The sequence below is a fragment of the Tympanuchus pallidicinctus genome, unplaced genomic scaffold (assembly GCF_026119805.1).
Source record: "Tympanuchus pallidicinctus isolate F22 unplaced genomic scaffold, pur_lepc_1.0 scaffold5, whole genome shotgun sequence".
In the NCBI taxonomy this organism is placed as follows: domain Eukaryota; kingdom Metazoa; phylum Chordata; class Aves; order Galliformes; family Phasianidae; genus Tympanuchus; species Tympanuchus pallidicinctus.
Genome location: NW_026294769.1, coordinates 45,385,086 through 45,409,577, shown reverse-complemented (window position 1 = coordinate 45,409,577; position 24,492 = coordinate 45,385,086). Strand labels below are relative to the sequence as shown.

Here is a 24,492-nt window from a genome sequence, read left to right as displayed (position 1 = left end):
GACTTCAGTTTAGATCCTTTGTTCCTTCCCAGTATCATCTGGACAGTGGTTTACAGTATGAATGCGTAAGTATTTCTTTCTCTACATTGCAGCTTCCCTGCTTAGCCACCCTCATAAAAATGTGAGACTTGTCAGTGTTGTTAATGAAGTAGCCTTGCTAAGAACTTCACATCACTAGCATACAGTGTGAATTTTATGGCAGACAAACCTAAACAAGACTTCCATAAATAAAGTCTTGAGGAGACTCATTTTCTTAATGAACAGTAATTTATTGTAAACTGCCTTGAGTAGGACTGTATTACAGCAATTAGCAAGCTACAACAACAATAATCTTACATACAGGAATGAACAATCATAACTAGAGTTTTGGCTGACAGTCAGAAAAATCACTTACTACTAGTTAAACCTGCTAGATGTGCAATGATTAATATAGAAATGTGCAAGATTAGAACACAGGCAAGGCTGCTATGTACATAGCTCTAATCCTTGTTTTGTTACTTATTATTCATGTTGAATTATTGTCATGGCATTGAAGTAACTACATACTGCAGGCTTTCTCACTTTACACACACGTGCTGTGATTTGAGTTTTGTTTTGAATTGCTGATTTACAACTACTCTAGTATTCTTTGCTGAAATACGTAAACTGTATTTTATCAAGCTTCTGAGATTCACCACGTTTACAGAAAAAAAATGATGCATTAAGGCTGAGAAAGTTTACTGTTAAGAGATGGCATATCTCTGTGGAACCTTACAGCAACTGCTTGCCACAGCTGTAAGAAGAAACATTGCAGCAGTTGGCAGGAATCAGGAAGGTGATCTGTTTTAGGTCCTGTATGCATTCAGAATAGGACATACCTTTGTAATGGTACATCACTATTTAATCTTAATGCAAGAAGCCCTGTAAGAATGCTGCAATACCTGGTATCTAGATTCACACCAGTACAATAGTGGAAAGCATGTGTGTTTTTTGAGGTTCTGGGATTGTCTTCCATACAATCTGAAACATCTCAGAGCCTCTCACGAGCAGAATGTTTACAGTGATCAACTGTGGGTAGCTAACCAGAAGAGGGTGTCTGTGCTTGCTAACAGTGCAGAGACAACAGAGCACAGATGAAACATGTTTCATGGCCTGTGCTAACGCTGCTGAGTCCTGTCTGGGCTGCTCAGAAAAGGAGCTTTCCCTTTCCTGCTGGTCTAGAATAATGCGACTTCTCAAGACAAGGTAGGTGGCATAAGACAATCAAGAGATGTTAAGAACTGTTATAAGAACTGTTATTGTGCCAACATAAATAATGTCAAAGTTATTTCCTAGAACTTAAGCTTGATTCAAAAATAAAAGAAGTTCCCATTTTTGTCTCCAGTACACATGTAGCCCTTTTACTACTTGTAAATATAAATGTATGTGGACATTCCTTTTTTTCTGAAGTTAAAAATGTAATTTGTTAAATTAGCAATGATGATACGTATTTTTCGTATAACTTGCTGAAAGAGATGACAAGCCAGACCAAAAGTTCAAAGTGAAGTAAAACAGATTAGTATAGACTATAGTAGAAAACAAAATAATAGAGTTCTGTCTGACTGCATATAAAACCTTGCACTGATAAAACCCTTCAAAAACACAGAGCACTTTTATTAAGAGCATCTATAAAGTCAGTATGTTGCCACTTAAGACTCCTACCTATGTAATCACCCTAAGCATTTCCACATTGCATAAATTAACCTACCTCTTGCATGCAGACAGAAGGCCAGACTTTTTTACACCTTTTTCATGTTTTAGGACAATGTTTTTGGATACTCTTGAGACTATGAATTCATCATTCTGAACAGCTAGACTAGCTCCTTATGTAGAGAAGGCACAAGAATAATCCAATGCTGTGTCCAAAGTATCCTTATTTGATCTTGCACAGTGTTCTCCACCGATCCTTCAACATGACACTAGTGCGGTTGTTGAAGTCACCATGGATCAGAATTTTAGTCCAATTGCCCACTCCAAACTCCCTTACTCCTGATTTCAGTTTCTTATCTTCTTCATAAGTCCATGGCTAGGGGAAGAATAGAGAAAATACAGGATATATGAACAGAGAAAGATACTGGTGTAAGAACTAAACTTAAGTAAACAGTAAAGCAGGTATTTCCATAGTTGTCTGGTCATTACGCAATACAGATACGTTAACTGTCAGTAGGCTCATTTTGACTTCTGTTAAGCATGATAACTTGACACTAAGTACAACACAAAACGTTGCAACAGAAGCATTACAAGGCAGTAGCAGGCATCACTTAAAAAAAAAAAAAAGTGCTTCAAATTTCCTAAGTTACAAAAGGAAAAAAGACAGTGGGTAAAGTGCTTTGCAGAATTTTATTGTATAGCTAACTAAGCTGCAAGAAACTTTAGCTTGATCCTAGCACACGTCACAAGAGAAAGTATTTTGTGATACCTTAGCCTCGAAACTGAGAATCAAGATGCTGCTTATCAACAACAATGAAATTTTAGTGTGATTAAGGAAAAAAATCCCAACAGTTAAAATGCTGATAGAAGCAAAATCACACATAGGCTGATAGAGATCAGTCCTATTCTCAGCTAACAGCTAAATACTTAACCCTCCCTTTTGGTGAGAAGCAAGTGGAGGCGGCCACACTCTTCTCAGTGGTGCACAGCAATAGGACAAGGAGCAAAGGCGTAAAGCTTGAACACAGGATGTTCCATACTAACATGCAGAAGAACTTCTTCATGGTAAGGGTGACAGAGCACTGGTTACTGCCCAAAAAGGTGGTGGAGTTTCCTTCTATGGAGATATTCAAGGCCCAGCTGGATGCCTACCTGTGTGACCTCTTGTACGGTACATGCTTCAGCCAGGGGGGTTGGAATTGATGGTCACTAGAGGTCCTTTCCAACCCCTGCAATTCTGTGATTTTTGATCATTTATTGAGCCTGCTGCTTATATCTCACTGTCATGATCTACAAGCTTCTTAATCTGTAAGGGAGGCCATTTGTCTCATAAAAGGAGAGAAAATTACTTGCAGTTTCATATTTGTGAGCAATTCCTTTTGCTGAAGTTCTCCAGTGTAGCAGTTATTCCTCAATTCTCAATACAAACATCTCAATACAATTTTAGGAGTGGACATAAAAGAAAACTAAAGTCTAGACCTTGATTTTTTAAAAATATATTATTTTAATTGTAGCCTTATTAGAAAAAAGCACGCATGTAATAAAAAGATCATAGATCATACACAATGTGCTATTTTTAACCTGTGCATTTTTTACTCTAATTATATACAGTCATTGTTTCCACTCCAAAATATCAATTCACAACTTTAAAGAAATTATTTAGAAAAAAATATATTCTGCCACAATATGATCCTCCACATGTCTCCACCTGCTTTTGTTGTGGTTTAACCTGGCAGGCAGCTAAGTACCATAAAGCCATTTACCCCCTTGCCCCTAAAGTAACTTGGAGAACTGGAAAACAGTCGAATTTCTGGATTACGACAAAAGCAGTTTATAATAAGGCAGAAATGGAAGGGAAAAAAATAATAGTTTTACACATATACACACGAAAACAAGTGATGCACAGGCAATTACTTGGTATTCAAGGACCAATGCCCAGACAGATCAAGCAGTGGCTGTCCCCTCAGCCAATTCCCCAGTTCTATTATTCAGCATGATGTCATACAAGGAATATCCTTGGGGCCAGTTCAGGTCACCTGTCCTGGTTCTATCTCCTCCCAGCTCCATTCTGACAGGGAGGTGTGAGAATCCAAGAAGTCCTTACTTAGAGTAAGCACCGCTTAGCAACAATCAAAGCATCAGTATGTTATCAGTACTATTCTTCTGAATCCAAAACATAGCATCATTCTGCTGCTGTGAATAAATTTAACTCTTATCTCAGCCAAAACAAGGACACAATCATACCAGTGTACGTCCCCTCAGGCAAACCAAACTGTATATCATTTCTACAAAGATAACAGAATCCCCCTGTGGGAGAACCGGTTAGGAAAAATACATCTAAAAAGTAAGAATTAATTTCTGTTTGAAATGGCATTTCCCAACATGCTTTCCAGATTTTGGGGAATAAATTTTGAAAAAACAAAAAACAAACTTACAAAAAAGAGCATTAACTCAAAAAAATTAATGAGATTGAGTTGAGATGTATAGAGAATTCTGTAGATGTTCCATTTAATCAATCTCTCTTAATTTGTCTTTCTTTCACTGGAGGAATCCTGCTGCTCCTGATGGTCTCACGAACTGCAGATGTTACAAAAGAATACAAAAGGTCAGTTTTCACTGACCTCACACTGGCATTTCTGTGAGTACCATTACCTTCCACACTAAAAGTCTAATTCTAGTTAATGGACTTCTACAAAATACACGATGATCCAATCTGCATGTGTTTGTACATATCATGACCATAAGTCCTAAAAAACCAACCACGAAGGTCTCTTATTTCTGCATTTCACCAGTGTCTTATTTTGGAGTTGCACTGAAAAAGCAAAAACAGTCAATAGTTCACCTCAGAAGAGCACTGTGAAGTTCACACAGACTAGTGATCAAAAGCATGAGTGTGACTCAGTGATTGCAGTGCTAATGATACATAGAAGAAAAATAGTTAATGTCTCAGGCTTCTGCAGGTCTCATTAGTCACCAAGCATTTGCAACTAACAGTCCCACAGTCAGCACAATTTAATTAGCAAAGAGTTGGTTGCTTTTACAAGCATGTATTTTCTAGAGCCCCCTTTCCTGAAGAATTTGAATTGCTGTTCCTGTTCACCGTATTCTGCTTATCTACTAGGTTTGGTGAAGAGTAGGTTGTGCAACACTATTGATTTTGTGGGACAGAGTTGGCTTTATTTGTAGTAGATGATATGGTGCTATGCTTACGATTCGTGACAAAAACAGTATTAATAACACATCAATGTTGGTCTTTCCTGCTTCTCATGCTGCCCTCTAGTGAACAAAGCATGAGAATGCACAAGAAAATGGGAGGGAACACAGCCAGGACAGGTGACCCCAAATGACCATACCTTATGATGCCATACTCAGCAATAAAAACTGAGCAAAAGAAAGAAAAGGAGATAGTAGCATTTTATTCCTAAAAAACAGCTAGACCTGATGACATCTGCTTTCCTGGAAATAACCAGACATCTGCTAATAAGTAGTTAATGAATTCCCAATTTTGCTTTGCTTGCGTGCAGCTTTGCTTTACTTATTAAACTGTCTTCATCTCAAGCCATGAGTTTTATCATTTTTACCTTCCTGAGAGATTAAGTAAAGCTTTTTAAAGGACAGCCAGAAAAGCACATAGCACATAGCATGATTTGCCTTTTTCATGAAGAGATGCAACTCAAGTGTGAAACACCAGTAGGACAAGTGCACAAGTGCTGTGTTTGGTGCATCAGTCTGTTCCAGCAAGAAAAACAAAGGATCCATGAAGCACATAACAGGACTCAGGCAGGTGTACAAGGCTGACAGAAGGGCCATACAAGTAGTTGGGGGAAGTCACCAGTGTGTGCACTTTCACAAGTAAACTCCTCTGCCAGCTGAAGAAAGGGCTTTTATGTGGGTCTTCCCTATGTGAGCATTGCTGATGGCTGTGCCTGAGGTGAGCTGTGTGACTGGCCACATCAGTGCCTGCATCTGGGACAGAAGACTGCATAGGAACACAGCACCTATATGCTTCAACTTGTGCAGAAACCCCACATCCCCGGGTGCACCAGGCTGGGCTCCAGCAACCTCAAGCAGGAACTGCTGTAGGAGGCAGATGCTCCAAATATCCTTAAACAGTTCTATAGTAAGCAGGACCTGGAGAAACTGCAACTTTTCACAGGACTATGCTTACATACTCCTTGTAGGATGGGAAAAGTGATTCTTTACTATTATGCTTACAGTGTTATCTAAAAATACCAAAAGGGTTTTTAGTGCTAGGAAAAACTGAAGGAAAAAAAAAAAAAGAAAGACATTAACAGAAAATAAAAACAAGAATAGATGTGGAATAGTTCAAAACAACCTATATTAATTTAGGGGAAGAGTACTAGAATATGTACAGGATCCTCCTCTAAGTTGCAGATCACTTCTAGCTGGATAGATCATGCACACGTACTCAGTATACCAGATCTTGACATTTCTTCAGTCAGTTTTATGCTAGTAATTTGTTTCCTTTTGTGCATCCTGGGACTCTACTTTGTTCTGGAATTTTTCCACTGAAGTTTAGATATGTTGATTTTTCTCTATGTAATTTAGACTAAATTATGAAAACCCAGATTTTTCAGACAAAGTTTTTTTTTCAGACTCATTTTAGACAACATAAAGGACTGGCCATGCATATACAAGATAAGTTGAGAACAAAGGGCTCCCTAAATTCTTTGACACTTGCAGACCATAGGAGTTTATTTTAGGAAAAAAAAAAAAACATTTCCTTCCAGCAGACTGTTGTTTGCAGCTAACTGAAAACAGCAATGAAAGGCTGAAAACAGGCACTGAATCACTGCAATGAAATGCTATTTACAAAACAAGAGCAAACAGTGCCAACATTGAAAGAGGAACTGGGTGGAAAAGGAAGTTTTAGAACTCAACAGCTCTGATACTCACAATCCATAGCATTCTTTCAAGCATGTGGACAACCTTATATAATGCAAACAACTAAGCAGAAGTGCAGTTATCATTAATAAAGTCATTATCATTACTTTCTGTACAATCTAAGAGCCCTTGCTGATGTTAACAGACATAAGTATCAGGCAGAAAGCAAATGCCTATATATATATATATTTTAAAGTCGTTGGGAGAAACAATTTTGAAAAAATAAAATCTAGAACAAGTTGTCCTTTTCTGTAAGTTTCTATAAATTCATGCTTCTAATAATGCTGCATTTATAATAGTAAAGAATAGTGTGGTTTTTTTCCTAGTGAGATTTGTCCACAAGCCCTAGGTCTGTAGGTGACTATAGTGCTGCCATTAATTCTGTGTCTGTTGTCCAATTAGTTTCAAACTTGATATTGGTAACAAGATTGATGAATGCATGCTTGTCAGCAACTAGCTGACAATATTTAAGTATTATGTAGGAAAAAAGTCATGCTTTTGAGTAAAACAGGCAAATTATGTGAAAATAGTTTTTTTTTTTTTTTTAAGGGCATTAGCTGTAGTTCAAACTGCTAAGGAATCTTACAGTGACTTAAGTATTCCTAAGATTCGTGAGAAAATGAAAAATTGTGTTTTCATGTAGCAGGGGCCTCCAACAACCTCCAAGAACATATGGCAGTATCATTCTTCAACAGTTCCCATTAGGACCTCAACCATCTTGAGAAAAGCATACAATTGAAGATTAAGCCACTAAAAATCCTTAAGAAAGCAAGGAGTAAGCACAACTCTCCTCACAAAGGAGTCTGAAAAAAAAAAAAAAGTATAAGCATATTCCCCATTCCTGTATGAAAAATGATGTGTCAAAATGAACAGAAGAAGGAAATAACTTGCACTAAAATTGGACATATGATAACACTGCAAATCATCAGTACAAAGACTCCATATTATTTCTAAAGAGATACTTTTCAGAGGAATCAGTTTAGTATTAATTTAACTCAAATGCTTTATCACTTTACCCTAAGAAAAAATGGCTATACACAAGATCAGTTTGTAGTTCATTGCTAAAAGAAAAATCAACTTCAAATTCACTTCTACTTGTACTATTCATCTGTGGAATTACAGTATTACTGGATTTAACAACTGTTTCCAAGTAATGCAAAGAAGTAGGCTTATCCATGAAGGGAATTTCAAGGACTATTTGAAACGTAAATTATGAAAAGCCTCTCACTTCATTTACAATAATTAAAATAGTTTCTCAAGTAAGTATGTTTTTACCTCAGATGAACAAAGGGAAACGGCCTGAAGCTGCACCAGGGGAGGTTTAGGTTGGGTATCAGAAAAAAGTGTCTTTACAGAAAGTTAAGCACAGAATGGGCTCCCCAGGGAGATGGTTGGATGTGCTTAGAAAATGTTTGGATGTGGTGCTCAGGGACATGATTTAGTGGAGGGTTGTTAGAGTTACAGTAGTATGGTTAGGCTGTGGTTGGACTTGATGATCTTTGAAGTCTTTTCTAACCTGAGCGTTTCCATGATTCTGTGATTCTATGAATTACAAAATTACAAAATCTCCATTAAGCTTCCATATTGGAAGACATCCTTTGATGTTCAAAGCCTTATGAGCAAGTGACATTATGGATTCTTTAACTCAAATACTTTCATCATTGTTTATAAAACTTGTACATTTACTACTTTACAAAAACACATGTTTAAGAAGAGTCAGGCTTAGCTTTAGTAACACATCAACAAATTTAAGTCTCATGAGCAATAATAATAATAGAGACTGCAACAGAAATGCTTTTTTTTTTTTAAAGATAGGAATGTAAACTTAGACTACAGTGCAGCTTGAATAACATGAAGAAGCTTAATTGCAGGCATTGACAAAGTTCAGTCTATTACAGCTGAAAAAAGATTCTACTGCACTACAAATTCATTCCAACACCATTTAGATTAGAAAGCATTACAAACCTGTCTTCTTCGGCCACAAGGCAAATCATTCCCACGTTCTTCTACATTTTTCAAGACCTTCAGCCCTAGAAAACAACGAATATATATCCAGACCAATAAGCAGTCAACAGTGAAGTAGTAGTTCTCCATTTTAACAACTCTGAGACACAGTGTACTGTTTCAATATGCTTAGGAAGAGTGAGAAAATTTCAGTGTTACTGTATGAACATATTTTTAAATACACTCATGCACACAAATCACATCTTAGTCCAAGGACTATATAGTTTGTCAAGGAAAGTGACTGCACTTCATATGCAACAGACCTCACAAGAGTAATTTTAAGCAATTAGGTAAATACTGTACATAGCAAAGGAACTTATTTCACACCTGTAAAAATATTTTTACCGTAACTCTCTCAGTTCAGGTAGAGAGAATTGTAATTAGTTTCTATATTTCTGATCACTACTTTATGCACCCATTCCATCTTTGGTAACAAGGTGCTAATGATTTTCAGAATTTATGTTACATAATTCATGATTTAAAGTTTTTTAAAACTGGAACCAGGACTATTCAGAAGCATCCTAACTGCATTTTACACTATCATTTGCTCCTCCAGTCAGTCAACCAGCCTCTTTAGCTCCTTCCTTCACTTATCTAGGTCAGAAGCCAAAGAGATAAGTCTTGTAACTAGTCTGGCAGCTATGTTCCCTTCGGAATACCAGAATCCTAGTAGAACAAGCTAACAAGAAACAAAGCATACCAGAAAAAAAAAAGGACGTGAATGATTCTGCAAAATGAGTTACCAGGGAACTTTAAATCATTTCAGTTTTCTAAATGAGGCAACCACCAAGCATGAATTTGTGTAGAAACTGCATACAGTAATTAAGAGTTTTCACCATAATCATTCTTACGTGAAACCAGTCACATTGGACAGCAGTCACTGAGCCAACAAATGGTCTGGAAAAGTGTCTGATGTGACTTTGTTTTCAAAGTGTAAAAAAAAAAAAAAAAAAAAAAACAAACTAACACTCACTCTGAACATTGCTTGTTCTGCATCTCTCTATTGAAGAAGGCCTGCAAAGAACACAGAACAACAATAAAAATGCAAGAAAAAAAATACAAGAAGAACCATTAAATATCTAAGTCTAAAGCCAATTCCTAAAAGTCTTTTTTTTTTTTTTTTAAACCCTATTAGGGATGTTATGTCTCCAGTTAGCCAGTCTGTAGTACTCCACAGCTCTTCTGTAAGTCTTAAATAATTTCCTAAACAGCAACTTGTCATTCAAGTGAATCAACAAGATTTAAATGAAATAAAAACCAAAGACTCCTCTACAAAAACAGCAGTAGACCAACACTAATTGCATAAACCCCTTTATACCCAGAACTACCACTAGCTAATACTGAAGAACTTGAAAAACATGGAACTTACTCCATGAAGTAACTTCTTAAATTTTAAGCATCTACTTTTTTTTTTTTTTAAATATCTTAAGCTTTCTACAAAATAAGAATTGTTACTGTCAGTTTTTGACAAATATTCCCATATCTCTTTCAGATATAATTGTGTCAGGACCTCTCCTTCCAAAAATACCTTATGTGTCTGGCTGTACACTCCATCTGCGCCAGTCATTTTCTCAACAAAATGATGCTAAGAATTCTAGGTATAAATCTGCAGAAACTCTACTATGACTAAAGCCCACAGTTTATTCTCCATGGAAGAACAAATGGTAATAAACCTAAAATATTACCTTGTTCAAATTCAAGTCAGAGGGAAAGGGGGAAAAAGAAAAAGAAAACCAGGCTTTGAGGTCCCACAATTTCCCCCAGTATTTCTTAGAAAAGAATCTAATTGTTTTGGAACTTCATATTGCTAGTCATGCTTTATCAACAAAGCTACATATTTACCTTAATACTAGAATTGTTAAACATGTGAATCCTACATTTAGTTGAAAAAGAGAAATTCTTTTTCCCTGCCTTCTTTCCCACACAACCTATAGCCTGAAATTAAGAACTAGTCTTGATTGAGCTCCTTCGAAAAGAAAATATTTGAAGTATTTCAATGTTTTTGTTGTTACACAAGACTGACAGCTGTTTAAATTGAGAAATGTGTATTTTGAATAAGTACTTAATATCAAAGTATTTGATGTAAATGCCAAGAGTAACAACCACAGAAAAGCCAATACTTAAAAATAGAGAATGCATTTGTAGTTCATTTTCTGTTGGAAAGCGATTCGGAATTTAAATGTCCTTCCTTCTACCTACTTGTAGTTCAACAAATTTCAAATTACTATCCAAGCATATCCCTCAGTAATATATTGCTAAATACAAACCTTTGTTTTGCTTCCAAATGATTTTCTCTCTCTTTATTTTCTCTCTCTTCTTTGACATTCAAGGTTTTGTTTTGCAACACGCTTAGTTCCCCTCCTTTAGATTCCACTTGCTTTGTAGCTGCCTGTGAGAAACAGAATTCATGTTTCACAATTATAATCAGCCAGAACTTAAATAATGGCAGTGTAGCCTGCATTAGTTCTAACAGTGCATATTTTGCAGACCCTTCAAGAGGCATTACCAATAATTAGTTTAAAAACAATTGTAATGAGGCAAGTTGAGATCCATAAAACATTCACCAGCCAGTAAATCAAGGTTTAGTAATAAGTACAAGTAACATCTGGACATAAACAGAGAAATACAACGGATGTTTGCACAGTAACAGAACATACAGATAGCGTGAAACATTGTATTTGCAGCCTCAATCTTAGCAAGATACTCTAAAATTTACCTTTTTAGAGCACAAACCAGAAACTGACAGCCCTCACAAGTTCATATAATTCTACTCACTTCAGAGTGTGTCAAGATCAAAAACACCTACAAACTTTCGAAAGATGCATCTCAGACTTTTAGCTTGCAAAATAGTTTTCCCACATTCACAAAAAAGACATTTAACATACTGCCTAAAGCCTTTTAGCCACAAACTAAGATGATTTCTCCTCATTTCCCAAGTGGAGAAAGGAACGCTACAGACTTCAAGGAATTGTAAGATTTTTCCTTACTCCTCTCATCACCAGGTTCCTCTCATCTACTTGCTATAATAAATAACACCTAAACAAAACCAACAAGCTTAGTGCACATGATGTCATTCAGGTCACTTTGGTGCTGACTTTCTTCTCTACTATCTTAGAGGCATACTTGCAATCAAAAGACCTAAAAATCCTAGTTGTGCACCATCAGTACTAAGCACAGCAAACTGCATTCTATCTAACACCATCTATCCAATCCAAAGCATCTGCTTCACAAATGTTATTAGTCAAAACAAGTCAGTCGACAAATTCACTGCAAGCCTGATGTAAACCTTCTCCTTAGCCTGTTGCTTTCAATTATTCACTCTTTCAAAGTATGCTTTTGCCTCCTGTAATTTCTTGTCAGACCAACTTTCAATTCTCTGGAAATCTTAACTTTTCCTTCACAGTAACCTGTAGAACCTCTCCATATTCCCAAGAATGTTTTTTTGTTAATTTTCAAAAGGTCTGTCTTCTGTATATTTCACAATCCTCAACCACAGTCAAGAAGTGAGGATGAGTTTGTAGACAAATAAATTAGCAGAGAAGACCACATGAAGTTAAATAAACATACTTTAAAAAGTAACAGTAGCTTTCAGATTTGTCCCTAAGACTAATTATTTTGAAAGAATACTAGAAGTTATTACACAGTAAAATCTAAAACTATTTCCAGAGTGACCTTAGCTGGCTGGTCTTTTTTCAGCATTGCAGTATTTGCACACTCTTCTTAGGACAGTTTAATTTCAAGAAACTTACAGGTTAAAAAAAAATTAATTAACAGTAGTAGCTGCAAATTTGCAGATTCCAAGCTTGACAGTAAGCTGGAAATAGCAGCCCACAAGACAGTCTGGTAACAGACCTTTTTGAATTTCCTCATGAAGCACCAAAAGGCAGACAGACACAAATAGTTAACGTTAGGGTATTTTTCTGTTGTACAGTGCTGGAAAACAGTTACTTAAGTTGTTCAGCCAAGTGTAATCTTCACTCTTCTAGCCTCCTTCATATCCCAGGTAATTCAGGGAAAAGTAAAAAGACTTGAATCACAGAATCACAGAATCACCCGGGTTGGAAGGGACCTCAAGGATCATGTAGTTCCAACCCCCCTGCCTAGCAGGGCCACCAAACGTACACATTCAGATCAGGTTGCCCAGGACCCCGTCCAACCTGGCCTTGAACACGTCCAAGGACGGGGCATCCACAACCTCCCTGGGCAGCCCGTTCCAGGGCCTAACCACTCTCCTTGTGAAGAACTTCCCCCTAACATCCAACCTAAATCTTCCCTCCTTCAACTTGGATCCATAACTTGAGAAGACGACCACAATGGCACAGACACTAGGAAGGATGTGTACACAGAAAGAAGGTCTAGGTGTGTTACTGTGGAGTTCTGGAGCCCTTCCCTAGCATCTCCAAGTCTGTCTCTTAGGCTCAAAGATACAGCTTTGAAAAAATAAACTTGAGAACTGAAAGCACAGCAAGACTTTGAAAGTATTGCTTGTATTACTCTGAATACATTTGAGAGATTGCCTAGTCCATTTCTGATAATAAAATGAAAACCCTAAAGGAATTTCTAGCTTGTTTACTTTAAAGTTTACCTTTTATTACCTTTAGATGTTTGTGCTTTTGTAATTGAGCAACTCAATACTCTTCTACAGCAAGTAAACATACGAGAAATTCTTTACAATCCTCCTGAAGATTAACTGCTGGAGGAATGCTGTTCTCGCCAACTTTAAATCATTTTTGAGCAAGATCGTTTGTGAATAAGGAAAATCTTACAGGAAAAAGCAGCAATAGTCTTTCATCTCTAAATCCACTGACATTCCAAACTTTTACACAAATTAAGAGGTCTTGATCTTTCCGTTTTACTATAATTAGGACATAAATAAGGCAAAACAATTGTATTATCTGTCCAGGATTAGAACAGGTCCCAGTGGCAGCCCCAGCCTTTGTACCCTCCAAATTACTTTGCTAATCAAGACAAGTACAGACGACAAATTTGAAGTATTTTAGAAGAGTTTTATTCCTACATTCTCTTAAACGTTCAACCTTAATTTTTTTTAATTAATAAGATGTTTCATAAAAATATAAGGCTTCTCTTTCATCTAAGGTAATAACTGAATACAGTCTAAACAGCTTCCTTAAAAGTATGCATCTATTTCATCTTATCATCATGTACCTCTTTTGAAAAAAGAGTTTCCAAAATAGCTTTCACTTACCTGTAGTAAGAAGTTAGTTCCATTTTCTTTCAGGAAAAGTTCAACGTAAGACTTGACTTTACTTAACAAAAGATTGTAACTGAAGCTCTGGAGAAGGGGAACATATGGATCCTTGCTTTTGACTATGGCTGCCAGCTTCATCCTTAAAGGCTAAAAAAAAAAAAAAAAACTAAAAATGTGTCTTGCAGTTATCTTAGCATCTATGATAAATAGGAGATAGACAAAGCTAAACCAGATGATTATGTAGTTCTCTGAATATACCTAGACAAATTCATGATACAGTTTGAAAGGATTCTACAATGGACTAGACTGAACACCCAGAGATTACTCTGATTATATGTTCAATGAGCAGTAAGTACAACTTCCCAGAGATGCACATTTTCATTTCCTTTTCAAATAAGACTGAAAGCAGTACCGTCAATGGAGCAGAATGTTTGCCTAGAAGAGCTCTCATTATTGGGTTTCTTTTCTTAGTTGCTCTTTACATAAACTGCTACAGAAAGGAGTCTACAGTAATCAGGAAGAGGGCTATTTAGCATAGTAGCATGCAAGACAAAAACACCTGTAATTAATCACCTCACACTCATCCACAAACCACCCTGAATCCTACAGAGACCAAAACAGACAATAAGTAACGTATTTATTCAGGCTGCACTTGTTTATGAACTCGAATACTATTACTACAACCTACATTTCCAAAACAGCTGTCTTCTGAAAGAAAGGTTTCTGAAGAGTAAATTATACACATACTACTATTTATAAGGAGCATTTATGCTGATATACCAGAGGAAGATCTAGAACTGCTATCACTCTTTCTTCTTTTTGTCTGCAGTGTTGGCCTTCTTCCACTTTTCCTCTCTACACTGTTTTCCTCAGTATAGCATACTAAAAAGCATCACTTTCTGTCTCCATAAAATGCCAGAGATCCTCCTGTTTCAGCAGTTTATGACATATAGCTATTACAAGGTGGGGAGATAAGGGGTGGAAAACAGGAGGTTGTCAAAAGTTTTTTCAGCTAACTAATGAAATACAAGTAAAGAAGGACCTGCATAAGCACTACACTCACTCAAAATAACAGTTAAATCCCTTAAGCCTATATACAATCTATTTTTTCTTTTCTTCCCCCCCTCTGTGTTTTTCAACCTCCTAGAAGCCATCCCTATTACTGCAGTAGTCTATAGGTTGCTGAAATCATCACTTCTAGTACACTTACTGTTTTCAGCAAATTCAGGTGTGTGCATTACCTATTATTTTGAACTGATATGCACATAAGATTCACATCTTCATGAAGCAGTGAACATCAAACCAAGAGGTAATCATACACAGATGTTAGCAGTTCCAGATAGAGGCATAAAAACATTCCCTCTATGTTACAGATGCTAATGACCTTTCCTTCTGATGTTTCAACCTCTACAATGCTAATTAATCAATGGAGAAGACAGATAAAGCACACTGCAGTGGCTCAGAAAAGGTCAGCAGCCCAATTAGAGCAGTGGACTCTTAATTTCTCTACCAGCATACCTATATGGTCTTTAGCTTGGAAAAAACCTGCACTATCACTTTCCTAGAATCAGAGTGGGAAAGATGTCCTTTGGAGCGTTGCTACCCACAGTAGAGAATATCTGCATCTAGGAGGAGTTGCTTCACTCCCATAAGTCACCTGTTATTCCTATTGTGCCCCTATGTTCAAATATTCTTTCGTACTGACAGCTGCCACATCTGTGGAAGTGACTGCACAAAGGATGAAGCTATGCAGGTAGTATTTGCTACCTTTGGGAAACTGTTCTTCTCTCTTTTCCTCTAACGCAAGCAAACAAAAACAAGCGTAAATGAAGCAAGTTCTTACCTTATGTGATTCTGTGTCTGTGAATAGCCTATCAAGAACTTCAGCAGCCTCCTTATAATATCCTTTTTCCATATAGACTGCTACAACCTACAATCAAAAGTTATATCTTCAAGGTATGCTGAAACATTTGATTTGAAATTCTATAGAAAACAAGAGTCACACTCCTGCAGCTTTGTAAATATACAGCCCTGGATTTTGAAGCATCTCAAGATGACTAATAATTACCTAATTAGAGCTAGTTCTGGAAATATTATGTGTCATGAATAAAGGCTTAAAACCAGAGAATTAAAAGGATCTTAATTGATGCGAAGTTTCCTTTACCTACTAAGTAGTAGTAAGATCTTCCCTCTGAAGGACTTTCACAGTGCAATAGCTGACAACTTTCCCTTAAAAACAAGTGCAATTAAAGTGCAACAAATGCATTTCTCAGTAATGTGATCATTTGACATTTTTATTAAGTGTAACTTAAAAGAAGACGCATTCAATTCAGTAATTCAGTGATGCCCACTTGTAATATTACAACACATGTATATTTTAGATGATTATTCAAGAAAAAAAAAAAACAAAACACCAAATCCCCAAACAACTGGGATTATTCCTTGTTTAAGCACAGATATTTTGTAGGCACTTCTAAATAATAATAAAAAAAAAAAAGATCACTTATTGAGAAGTCTGACTGTGAACTCTCCTATCTTCTCTAACTCCAGCTCAACAGCATGCATACATTCATCTTTACTGCATGCTAGGGAAGAACAGCAAAAACAACTGTTCAAGTGTTTTGGAACAGTACAGTACAAAATACAAAGTACAAAGAAAGTCTGAATTCTAAAAAAAAAAAATAATTCAGAGCAGGTTAAGAATTTGTTTACAAAAAGATTTCAATCTGTATGGGAACTGTTGAGCCATGGCCTGAGCCACTGATTGATCACCTGAGGAAAGGACTGGGCCAGCCGTGGGAGCACTGGTGAAGGCAATTCTCCTGTGTCACTGGAAGTGGTGGATCCCAGCTCCACTCTAGACCCCATTTAAGGGCTGACTGCCACTAGAGAAGGAGATTTTCCTGGAGATCCCTCCTTTGTGAAGTTCCCTCCCACCCCGTGAGCCTAGATCTTTGGATATGAGTGAGCTCTCTTGCTTTCTGTTGCTTTTTCCATTCCACCACTATAATCTTTCCAACTGTAAAACTCTTAATATACACTTCTCAAAAAAAAAACAAAAAAAAACCCAACAAAAAGGAAATACCTACTAGGAACAGGTCAGTTTCTACATATTTCTCTCTGAAATCCAAAGCTCTCTAATATAGAGAATTTTTTTTTTTTTTTTTTAGACAAGAAGCCTCATGTAAAATTAAAGCTACTCAAAGTACATTGTAAAGATAAAGATGCAATGTTTTAAAGTACTCAGCTGATATCTGATTTTTTCAAATTGACAGGCTTTTCAGTATTTCAAAGTGGAACAAACCAGAACCAAAAAAAGATCCTTTGTACAGCTCTAAAGTTAAAAAGAGAAGAAACTTAAAATTAACTTCAGCCTGTTCATAGCTCAAGCTCTGTTTTAGTAGCATGAATAGTTACATGCTGAAGAGTTCTGAATAAGTCACACAGACCTGAATTTGAATCAAGCGACGAATTTCTTCATGAAGTGCATTTAGTTTACTTTCTTCTCTTTCAAGTAAAGTCCAAAATGACAGAGCAGACTCCAAAGGTGAAATTCTTGTATCGTTTTCAAATTGGCATTCTTAGAGGGAAAAGAAATAGAAAATAAAGTATATTCACTATTTATTCACAATGAAGTCATATATACAAAGAAAAAATTCATTTTTTCCTCAAGTAATTTTTAGTTTCTCTCTCCAGGTGTTTTTCAAGATCAGAAAGAATTCTCTTTCCTTTCTTCAACAGGTCAAACCAAGGGAAATTCAGACAGCGTAACAGAAGGCTGTCACTGGAAGAGTAGAAGCATCCTCTCATGCCACTGTGCCAATAATAAGGTTTGTGCAAACGCCCAGCACACAGCATCAAAGTGACCAGTTCTGACAGAAATCCAGCCTAGCAGGATAACCACTCCCTCTGCACTCTACAGTTTCACAGTCTGATCACTGGGCATGAGTGAGTGCACCAATGTAACAGATGCACCAGATGCTAGCGAGTGCACAAGTCAGCTTTTGTCTGTGGCAATGCCAGCTTAGCCTAAAGTATTCACTCAACTACAGCCTCATGTATACTTCTACTTTAAAAGGCACCATGAGATAATTTCTCTCAGTGTCTTCTTATTCCTTATAGTAAGTATTTTTCAGATAGAAGGCAAATAACTTAAGCATGACTAAAAAAAAGCAAAAGCACTTGGTAACAGCTACATAAGCAAGACTGAAAAAGCAGAAGTATTTGAAAACAGCTACAACGTGAATTGTTAAAATTTAAGTAGTATGATGTGCATATATACATACACACAAAAGAAAGAAGTCACACTTCAGTGTTTTCCTAATTATTGCTTCAGTTAAAATAAACTCAGTGTGAAGTGTTGTGTTAAGGTAATACCAAAGCATTTAACTCTTCAAGAGTTGGCATCTGAAACAAACTACCCTTTTCCAGTCTGTACTGGGCCTTATTTTAATCAAAGAAAGAATTAGGAAAGCTACCATAAAATACATCAGCTATCCAGATACATCATGCGACTACATCTGGTATACTAATTACAAAGCTCATGTAGTCTTCCTCTCCACACAGGTCCCCTACACTGTGATAGATAAAAACACATTGAAGTCATATTCCGTAATGACACATACAATAACAATGTTAAAGTATTATCAGAGAAATTTCTATCATTACATATAAAATAACTCATCATATGCTAAATTTGAAGTTGAACTGAATAAAGAAAAATGTTATTACCTGATAATACAAGTTTTAATTGTAGGAAAACAAGCCTCTGTGGTACTGCTAAGCTAAAATACATCTTTGTTCTTCCTTGCTCATGGCTGCAAGGCTGCTTTTAAAGTTCCTAAAAAAGCTGGCAGCAGAGAACTTAAGTACCCCAAAAACTTGAACGTGGACAAAGAATCAGCTTGGCCAAACCAGTTGTGACCTCAGCCAAACAGAAGACAGTGAACAACAATGCTAAAGATTTGCTGCCGGCTGGAAGTCTTGCAGCCCTCTGTTAAAAGAAAATCACTCTTCTCATCTAAGTTCACACATGCACAGTCTGCCTTAATCTCTAGATTTAAATATGTGAATTGTGGAGAGCACTTTGCTGCATTTGCAGATATTGCTCACTAAGGGTTAGGCATTTCCCCCCCCCCCCCCCCCCCCAAACTATATTTCTGTCATTGATACTATTGAGAAAAGATGACCTACAACTTGAACAATGTGTAACCGTTCCAACACCACACAGCACAGAGTAATAATACCTGTCCAGCATATAGCGCAAATATATGTGAAACAAACAACCCAACAGTGGAGAATTCAGTCATTTTATGCATATAGCAGAAGCTGTGCAAAAGCCTAATACACCTCTCTCTACATATATATATACACACACCACAAATCTACTTCCACAGCTAATGGGGGGAGAAAAGAACAGAACCAATAAACTACTGTACTTACCAAGTCTTTTTCCATCTGCAATTCTTATCAAAAGCTGACAGAGGTACACCATTTTTTTCTGATGTGTTGTTATTTTGGAGAAGCCATTAGAAACAGCTGGAAAAGAAAAGTCAGTCTTGCTTCAGCACTGCCACAGTGTGGCTACAATTGTACTACACAATAATATCAGACTAAAAACCCTTCCTCAGATCCCTAACAAATTAAATTCAGGGGATTATCACTTATTCTTCTGTAATATAAGAACTTAAATCATATTTAAATTCAAATTTACTCCTCTGAAGCAGTTTGTAACAATAACTCAGAAGTTGCAAAACGATCACAGGCTCATGTTCATTAACTCAGAACACCACCACATCATCTTAAATAAGATACTATTTTACCCAGTAGCATACTATGGAGACAGGTAACTGCTTCAAGAAAAGATTTCCCTGCAACAGAAGCACATGAGTACATCAACTGGTAACATACAGTGTTGCTGTGACAACTGACAGATCAAAAGCAGTAAAAGCTACAAGAGCAGCCTAGTCAGAAATGTAAGGATTTATACTGTGGGTTTACAAGGTTAGGAGAATCATATCATAGAATTGCTGAATGGCCTGGGTTGAAAAGGACCTCAAAGATCATTTGGTTTCAACCCCCCCTGCTATGTGCAGGGTCACCAACCACCAGACCAGGCTACCCAGAGCCAATCCAGCCTGGAAGAACAGGTCAACTTGACCAAGACGGCTGAAGACTAAGCACCCTAGTCCAGGTCATGCTTGTGTACATTTCCCAGTGTCAGCCTAGCAAGAACCAGGATTGTGCAGCATGGGAACCCACCCACACAGGGTTTTCACTGACACAACACCATTGTTTTTACTTGGAAGTGCTCAGCCTACTTGCTTATTACTGTATGATCATCTCCTAGGGAACAATGGAAAAGCATGCATTTACAAACTAATTAAAAAGCCTGAATGAATACCCAATATAACTCTTGATATTAGATTGTCATTTGGGTTTCAAAGAACACATCTGCAGTTCTGTTTCTGAAAACAGTTATACAGGAGCTTTAGATAAGTTACAAAATAAGATAAAGCATATTGCTTAGAATAGTGAGAGAGTGCCACTAGTTATAGCCTCAAATTTAGGCATCTCCCCTAGCAAACAAGGGAGTTCAGTGTCAGAATGAGCCTGGATAATGAGCTCGCTATTGGAGGTGGGTGCTACCCTTGTATCCTGAAGATGGAGCCAGAGTTCGGAAATTTCTTGAGTAGAAAGAAAGCTGCAGCTAAACGATGCACATGGCAAGTAGCTTGAGATCATTTAAGCTTTCTCTGTTCCTCCACATATCTCTAGGTTGCACCTACTCTGGCACTTTAGTTCAAGGATGAGATTTTACATAAAAAATTCTCTGCTTTAGTTTGTTTCACAAAGTCTTCATTACACAGCTCTAAATTCCTTCACAGCTAAAGGAAAAGAAACCTTGCTTATGCAGCACAGATAACAGGTCGACAGCACCAGTCGTTCACAGGTAATGCAGATGAACAGGCTTAGATAAGCATTCTAGAACAGTTTACTATTAATTCATTTGTTCAAAGTATCCTCAAGCAGAAGTTGTTTCCCTCTATACAGCCACTTAAATATATTTCTTGGTTTCCATGAGAGATTCTGGAAGTCCTGCTCCTTGCCATGCAGACACTTGAACAAGACAGTTCTGCTAACAGACCTGCCGAGGCAGGATAAGGTAGGCAAGGCACATACCCCTGCCAAGCTGCCTTTGAACTCCAGGCTAAATAGCAAGTTTCCCACCAATTTCCACCTGGCAGCATACTGAGCTATGAATAAACATTATCTCCTAATAAAATATCTCCTCTTTTTGTTTTATTTGTACTAAACTTTTGCACTTGCTTCTTTTTCAGTTGACTAAAAGCCAATCACCACTTCTGTAAAATCTTATTTTGATCTATGCAGATGTTTTGCATTCCCACAAGAAAAGCCTTTTCTAATGCAATCTTATAGGTGCAGTTAGCTTTTTTCATAGATTAATATACTCTTGACTTAGTAATCTCACAGCACGCTGCTCTTTCTGTAGATGAACTCTCACATTCCAAGTTTGCTATTAGTTCCTAGTTCTACCTCACTTTGCCCTCTGCACAAATAAATGAATTGTTTCTACCAATACAGTCTTCTAAAGTCTTCCCATTCTTCTTGGGATAGTCTAACTTGCATCTGTGTTGGCAAGCATCTCTACTTCCCTCCTCTCTTGAGGAGGCTTCATAATAATTAGCCACAGTCCCAAGGTCAACCACAATAAATAATTTAATCTAGCACGCCCCTTATCTGCTATTTTTAGTTATCTTTAAATTTCTTAACTTTAGCAATTCCCCTTAATAGTCCCCACAGTATTTATACTGCATGCTGTGGTATTGCTGTGGTATTCAATGCTTTACAAAGTTTTAATTTACACTACCACACTTACTTTGGTCAAAAAAAATGAACCACAAAAAAATCTCCATAAGCTCTAACACTGTATCTTCAGGAAAATGATTGCCAACAGATTAAAAAATAAATAAATAAAATAAAAAAATCACTGGAAACTCATCAAATCTGGTATCTAGACAATAACTACTGTCACTCTTAAAATATTCCTCATTTTATGTCCATGCTTTTCCACTCAAATCCATCAGGCTTTATTCCATGTCTATTTGCTGGGCTGTAATTCCTTGAGATGCTCCTAGCATTCTATCAGAAAATAAGCTCAAGGACTACAGATATGTAAGTTACTGTAAACTGCATTTATTTATTTATTTATTAAAGAAGCAAACAACAAATTTGTCGTTCCACTAAACCTACTTCAATTTTGTAAGCAACCCTGAACCATCAGTATCTGTGGTCTCAGCTTCTGTGACTGAAGATGGCGTCTAAGCATTCGTATTACATATTCAAGCTCTCTACAGTGAGGATGACAGCAACATTCAAATTCACATAGAATCACAAAATTGCTCAGGTTGGAAAAGACCTTAAAGATCATCAAGTCCAGCTGCAACCTAACCATATTACCCTAACTGTAGTGTTCAAGAGGCGTCTGGACAAGATGCTGTGTGATATGGCTCAGTGCTTGCAGTAGCAATGGTGTTGAGGAGACAGTTGGACTAGATGATCTTATAGGTCATTTTCAACCTTGTGATTTTATGATAACTCTAATAACCCTCCACTAAATCATGTCCCTGAACACCACATCCAAACGGTTTTTGAACACATCCAGGGATGGTGACTCAAGCACCTCCCTGGGGAGCTCATTCCAGTGCTTAGTTTTCTGTAAAAAAGATTTCTTGATATCCAACTTAAACCTCCCCTGGTGCAACTTGAGGCCATTTCCCTTTGTTTATCTGAGATAAAAACATATTTACTTGACTATTTACTCAACCACCTCCCAGGGGAGCCTATTCCAGTGCTAAACAACCCTTTCTGTAAAGAAGCATTTCCCGATATCCAACCTAAACTTACCCTGGCACAACTTGAGGCCATTTCCCCTTGTCCTGTCACCAGTGAGAAGAGACCAACCCCCTCTCACTGTAAGCACATTTCAGATATTGGAAGAGAGCAGTAAGGTCTCCCCTCAGCCTCCTTTTCCCCACACTGAACAGCCCCAGTTCCTTCAGTCTCTCCTCATAGGCCATATTCTCCAAGCCCTTCACAAGCCTTGTTGCCCTTCTTTGGGCCTGCTCCAGCACCTCAGTGTCCTTTCAGTACTGGGGTGCCCAAAACTGAACACCATACTCGAGGTGAGGCCTCACCTACGCTGAGTGCAAGGGCAGGATGACTTTCCCTTACATTCACACGAGCATCTAGAAGACACCCCCCCATCACACTAAAAGGCTAGTTGGCGTCTCTCTTCGATCTCGTTTAGCTACAGCTGAAAAATTCTCCACAACCACGACTGTCTTCTGATGGAGATTATTACAGCATAACCCAGGCCCGGTTCCTCACCCTGTGCCACGTCCCTCCACCGCCTGAACTCGGACCCGCACTCCTCCACGAAATGCCGGCACAGGCAGCAGCAGCTGAATTCCAGCACCCAGTCCGCAGCCACAGCCTCCGCCAACGCTGAAGGCACGAACGGAACCAAACCACCTTCCTGCTCCCTCCCCGCCTCCGACATTTTCAATCTGGGCGCCACTACTCCCCCCGCCCCCTACCAACGGTACTGCCGCCCTATCTCCGCCCCTTTCCGGCGCCTCGGCCAATCAGCGCGGCCCTCGTGTCGTCACTTCCGCCGGCGAGAGGAGCTGTGTGAACCACCCTGGAGGCGGGAGGGTAGTTTGACGGTGACGTCACGCTGCCCTCCGGGGGCCGTTGGTGGCGGCTCTCCTGCGCCGTCGTCCGTGTGAGGGGGGGCGCCTTTCGCAACCGGAGCAGTTGCTGCCAGGGCGCGGGGGAAGAATGGGGTCAGCACAGAGCTGGCTGTGGGACTTCTTAGGAGAGCCCGCGGGAGGGGAGCTTCAGGTTGGATATGAGGAAAAGATTCTTCACCAGAGTGTGGTGGAGCAGGCTTCCCAAGCACCAAGCTGCTGGAATTCAAGTGTCCGCATGACGGTCTGCTTTTTGGGTGGTCCTGAATGGGGCAGGATTTGGACTCGACGATCCTTAGAATACTTCTGACTTCTGATATTCTATGATTACGAGGCAAACAGAAAATGGGAATTTTGACGATATGAAGAAGGGACAGCTATGAAAAAACACAAGTGTGAAAAAAATAAAAGGGTTATATGAAAATGTTCAGCTGGTTGGTACTCTTGTTTATGCCTGATCAGTGCAGTCCATCCTGTCTTACTAAAACTGCTTCTGCCTTTCCTGGGCGGAGGGGCTCTCAGTTCAGTGTGCTGTGGTACCTGCAGCAGGAGAGAGCGAGGTGTGATCACTGCAGACATCAGCCGGAACGCAGCAATGGGTGGGTGGAGCGTGCTGGGAACAAGGTGGAGAGGGGTTGCGAAGAGCCAATCCTGGATGTGTCCATGTGTCCTTCGTGTTCAGAAGGCCTTCCTTTTATAAACCTCTCTTTAAATTGATCTTAGATATCCAGAATCAGCCAGAATCAAGAGTCCTAATCAAACATACTTACCAGAAAAGCTAGTGAGGTGAAAATAATAAGATACACACTGAAAATTGCAAGGCTCCTTTCACTTACAGAAGTCATTTACAATAGGGGCGTCAACTCTTTAAAAGGGTAGATAATAACAGGACAAAGGGAAATGGCTTTAAGTTGAGAGAGGGAAGATATAGCT

At 38.2% G+C, this 24,492-nt stretch overlaps 1 protein-coding gene across 3 annotated transcripts; it reads right to left on the bottom strand.

Annotated features, from left to right (window-relative positions):
- Positions 1–126: 126 nt before the first annotated feature.
- TERF1 (telomeric repeat binding factor 1) lies at positions 127–23,409 on the bottom strand. 3 transcript variants are annotated; one of them, XM_052704933.1, is made up of 9 exons: positions 23,198–23,409; positions 19,229–19,324; positions 17,236–17,366; positions 15,630–15,716; positions 13,784–13,933; positions 10,845–10,966; positions 9,551–9,591; positions 8,539–8,603; positions 127–2,044 (listed from the first exon to the last, which is right to left on the bottom strand). In XM_052704933.1, exons 1-9 carry the CDS (start codon positions 23,367–23,369, stop codon positions 1,892–1,894), a joined length of 1,017 nt encoding a protein of 338 aa, XP_052560893.1. In that variant the 5' UTR covers positions 23,370–23,409; the 3' UTR covers positions 127–1,891. The 3 variants fall into 3 exon arrangements, with proteins under 3 accessions (XP_052560893.1, XP_052560894.1, XP_052560895.1); XM_052704934.1 differs by lacking the exon at positions 127–2,044 and adding an exon at positions 6,020–7,290 and having other exon boundaries at positions 23,198–23,408; XM_052704935.1 differs by lacking the exon at positions 127–2,044 and adding an exon at positions 6,020–7,376 and having other exon boundaries at positions 23,198–23,407.
- Between the last annotated feature and the right edge of the window lie 1,083 nt (positions 23,410–24,492).

Bases quoted from the DNA above. Each gene is read 5' to 3' on its own strand.
- TERF1 (XM_052704933.1), bottom strand. From the start codon at position 23,369: ATGTCGGAGGCGGGGAGGGAGCAGGAAGGTGGTTTGGTTCCGTTCGTG. The intron at 17,367-19,228 runs GTAAGTACAGTA...TTTCCCTCTAAG, and splicing joins TGCAGATGGAAAAAGACTTG to AATGCCAATTTGAAAACGAT. The intron at 15,717-17,235 runs GTCTGTGTGACT...TTTTGATTGTAG, and splicing joins GTCGCTTGATTCAAATTCAG to GTTGTAGCAGTCTATATGGA.